Raw genomic sequence first — 3,720 nt, forward strand, 5'->3', positions numbered from 1 at the left:
ATTTCAGCTATGATACCTTGAAGTGAAAGATGAATGAGTGAGCTCCCACGTTGCAGTACTGCAGCATGCATATGTCATCCCAAATGCCTGACTACAAGGGGTGTCCCACTTGTAAGGGGTTTGGAAAGCACAAAGTGCCCAATGCATTATAATCTTTGCATTTATGATTTTAGGTGAAGCTTGAGAGCAACTTTGCTTCGGTTGTCTTTGCCATCGTGGTTTTGGAAGGGCTTGGTCGCTCGCTGGACCCCAAACTGGATATCTTGGACGAGGCTAAGCCACTTCTCATCAAAACAGCAGCAGCTCTCTTAAAATAGCAGTGACCACTGGAGTTGGCGTTCCATTGTTGGGCTTTTTGGCAAGGAACTGCCTATTCTTTTTGTCAGTAGAGGGGGAAGGAACCTAAAGTTGGAGTTGCTGCATGGCTGGTCATGACTGAGCGCAAGTTTATAAGGGAATAACCTATTGCTTCTCACCAGAGATTTGAGAGGTGAGTGGCTATGTCATAGTGTCAAAGACACTGTCAAGTAGTCTAGATCCCCAAGGCTGAGGCAAATCATCGCATTCTGAAAATGATTTGAAGTGTTTAGAGATTTCCATTGTGTTTGTGAACTTAAACCAGAAGGACCCCACTCTAGTGGAACAAAACAATGTGTGAACTTCTGTTGATTCTGCAGATGTCCACAGCTGCCCCAAAGCTATGGCAAGATCAGGCTACACAGGCAGGTCAGTTTTTGTTTCATGGAAATGCCAGGGAACAGGCTCAGACGTTGTTAGAAAGGGACAGAAACTTCCTTTTTAGGCTTTAAAAGAATAGAAATCACATAAATATTTCTGAGCATAGCAGATATGCTTCTCTTTCTTCTTGGAAGCTGGTGATCACCCTGTGTTCTGTTGCTGGCAGCAGAATGCATCCCAGTTACTGCAGGGATGCTTATACATAGTGTATAAGCTCAGCCTCGTTTCCACAAGCACCAGCAGGCTTCAGATTAGAGCCAGCAAGGAAAAGAAACAGTTGCTGAATTCTGATGAGTAGGGTCCTGTGCTTGCTGCTGACTTAATGGGTACAGGATCAAACTCTATTAGTTAGTATGAATTGGGCCAGGACTGCAGAGAAGACCGAGACTGCTGCTACAACAAGCTAAATAGTAATGGGGATTTGGTTTGATCTTCCTATTTCGATAGTATTCATTTTTAAAAATGAATTTCCTAACATTACTTGAATATTATTCAGTCCTTTCTGTAGAATAAATGCTGAGTGTGGGCTTTTTAAAAAAAATATAATTTTCTTGAAAGAATAAAAGCTCCTGGGAAGGGTATAATTTACATGCATTTTCATCATTCTTCTTCTGGGTGACATTTTTGAGTAGTTGATAGTGTAAGTACACTCGCATGGAACATGATTTCCAAAAATGTTGTCACTTCTGAACCTGGGAATGAAACTGCCACCAGTAGGAAGCTGCTTATTGTTCCAAGATAACATGTACAAATGATGCGGAGATCCAGCTGCCCGTTCTGTAGTCCATTTTTATACTAAAATATCTGGAGAATTTTTTATTCTGCTTCCCTTGTAGATCTGAGTTGTTATCATAATAATATTGATTCTTCATTACTGTGTTAAGTGTAAGTAATCTGATTATTTTAAAAGGAGAGAAGTGTTAAACTACTATCGGTTAATTTTATGAATAACCTGTCATTTCTGGTATAAGCAGTAGTACCCTGGCACCTAAGATGGTTACACAGTCCTAGTTTTATTTACACTTGTTCTGGCTCTGAAACTGAAATCTGAAGAACCAATGTAATTTCCACTGTCTTTCACGTGTTCTTACATTTGTTTGTGTGCCCTAAAACCCCAGTCAGGAGTGGGGTGTCCCTGCTCCTTTGGGACAATGAGAAAAAGACTAGTGTGGTTGCAATATCACGGGCTGCTCTGAGATCATGTCAAGGAGGCGGTGGGGTGTCACACAGTGTTAGCATTGTTAGGTGTGCTAACGTAATTCATGAGAGAAACCGAGAGATTTCAAATAGGAATCCACTGTGTCAAAAACATCCTGCCCTGTCATGGTCTTTCTGAGTTCTCTGCAACAGAAGAGTTGCTCTGTTATTTTTTCCATAGTCAAAAATGGGTGAAAACTAAGAGCTGGCACTTTCCAAGGGGTGCCCTGAGTCTAAAACAGTTAAAAACAATTAGACTAGTCAATTTTACTTTCAGAGTCACTTTCTCAATGTTGCAGAAGTTTGGGCGATAAATAATAACAGGAGATATTTGTCTGAAAGAAAACCTGGTTCTAGAATAAAAAACATGATTTTGAAAACATGTCTAATAGTTTTATATTATGTTAAACTTTTTTCCCCATAAAATTCAAGAGGATTGAACTTCAGTTCATTTTCAATTAGTAGTATGCAAATAATTGCTTTCACCTCTGACGGTTTGCACTAATGGCTAGAAGATTTATTGTGAATTTTTAAAGTTACCACATATGGACTATAAAAGACAGGAACTCAGTTATCTGGTTTAGTTTTAAAAAATATTTTTCAGCCTTATTTTAAGAGCGATATGCACAATCCACAGAGAGTAGCAAATAGAATAATATACAAACAAATATTTCCTAGCATGTCTTGAATTAATTTTTAGTAATGCTATACTTTTATTTAGAGTTCTACTGTTGAATCTTTGAGTAATAAAGAGAGGCTGCATGTGTGGGTAATCTGCCAGATATTTTCTGAGGACTATGAAGCACAGTGTAGCATGCATAATTTAGAAAAAAACAAGCTAACTGCTCTATGTATTTCACGTTTTCTTCCGTAAACAATATATATATATTAAATCTCCAAATAATCAGAGGGTAAAATATTTTTTTAAAACTATTTTAAAACCTTGTCTTATTACTAAAAATGTATCACACCATGAAGCATTTCTTGAGTTTCAGACTCATCTTTGCTACTAACATTTTGATACGTAAACTAGTAAGGTCTTTTAGTTAGCCAAAAATGTGACTGGTTATTGAATTATTCTCATGAAGCCACTTCTCTCTCTTACTATAAGGGAGATTTAGGTTAGATATTAGGAAAAGCAAGGATAGTTAACTGGAATATGTTACCTATAATGGTTATAGAATGTGTGTTTTTAAAGACAGAAAAGACTAATATCTGTCATGAATAGTTTAACTGTAGTTGTTTCTACCTTGAGGACTCAGTGGTTCTCAACCTTTTTCTAACCGACCCATTTGCAAAGATCAAAGGCCTGTCCCGACCCACACCCCCTCTCCTCCCTCCCCTGGGACCTTCCTGGTGCCCCTCATTCCTACCCTGCAGCCCCCTGCCGGAGGGAGCTGGCAGCTGCCCCCATCCCACTGTTGCTGGAACGTAGCAGCTGCAGCGACTCTGGTTCATATAGGCAGCAGGGGAGTGAGGTTGGAAGGGGGAGGAGGGGAGCCCTGTGGCATCCACTGCCCTGGGCTGTGGCTCCTGCACTGCACCAGGGAGTCTGGTCGTGGCCCTTCTTGCCCTTGGGCAGCGTCTCCTGCCCGGCCCACCCCTGCAAGTACAGGCACTGGTGCTGCCAGTCCAGCCATGCAGCTCCCTGCCCCTTCCCCTAGGGGAGGGGCAGGCACCTCCCCTCCCCAGCCCTCCCCTCACACACACACACACACACACACACACACACACACACACACACACACACACACACACACACACACCCCTACACTCCCCATACAC

The 3,720-nt window shown here is 41.3% G+C and overlaps 2 protein-coding genes across 9 annotated transcripts in view; one reads left to right on the forward strand and one right to left on the reverse strand.

The window, feature by feature from the left end:
- The window catches only part of ADCK2 (aarF domain containing kinase 2), a 12,955-nt gene extending 12,606 nt beyond the window's left edge, over positions 1-349 (forward strand). For all 5 annotated transcript variants that reach the window (XM_025198908.1, XM_025198910.1, XM_025198909.1 and 2 more), the window contains one exon: positions 174-349. In XM_025198908.1, coding sequence (XP_025054693.1) covers positions 174-317 — 144 coding nt within the window. In that variant the 3' untranslated portion in view covers positions 318-349. The remainder of the gene's footprint in view (positions 1-173) is intronic.
- LOC102379178 (trichohyalin-like) overlaps positions 1-3,720 on the reverse strand; it is a 56,586-nt gene that overhangs the window by 26,179 nt on the left and 26,687 nt on the right. Inside the window, exon 13 of one of the 4 annotated variants that reach the window (XM_025198903.1) lies at positions 1,500-1,632. The exons of the other annotated variants lie outside the window; for them this stretch is intronic. The gene's annotated coding sequence lies outside the window, so the exon portion shown is untranslated. Of the gene's footprint in view, positions 1-1,499; positions 1,633-3,720 lie in introns of those variants that run through there. 4 annotated transcript variants of the gene reach the window in all.

The sequence above is a fragment of the Alligator sinensis genome, unplaced genomic scaffold (genome assembly GCF_000455745.1).
Source record: "Alligator sinensis unplaced genomic scaffold, ASM45574v1 scaffold74_2, whole genome shotgun sequence".
Classification (NCBI taxonomy): domain Eukaryota; kingdom Metazoa; phylum Chordata; order Crocodylia; family Alligatoridae; genus Alligator; species Alligator sinensis.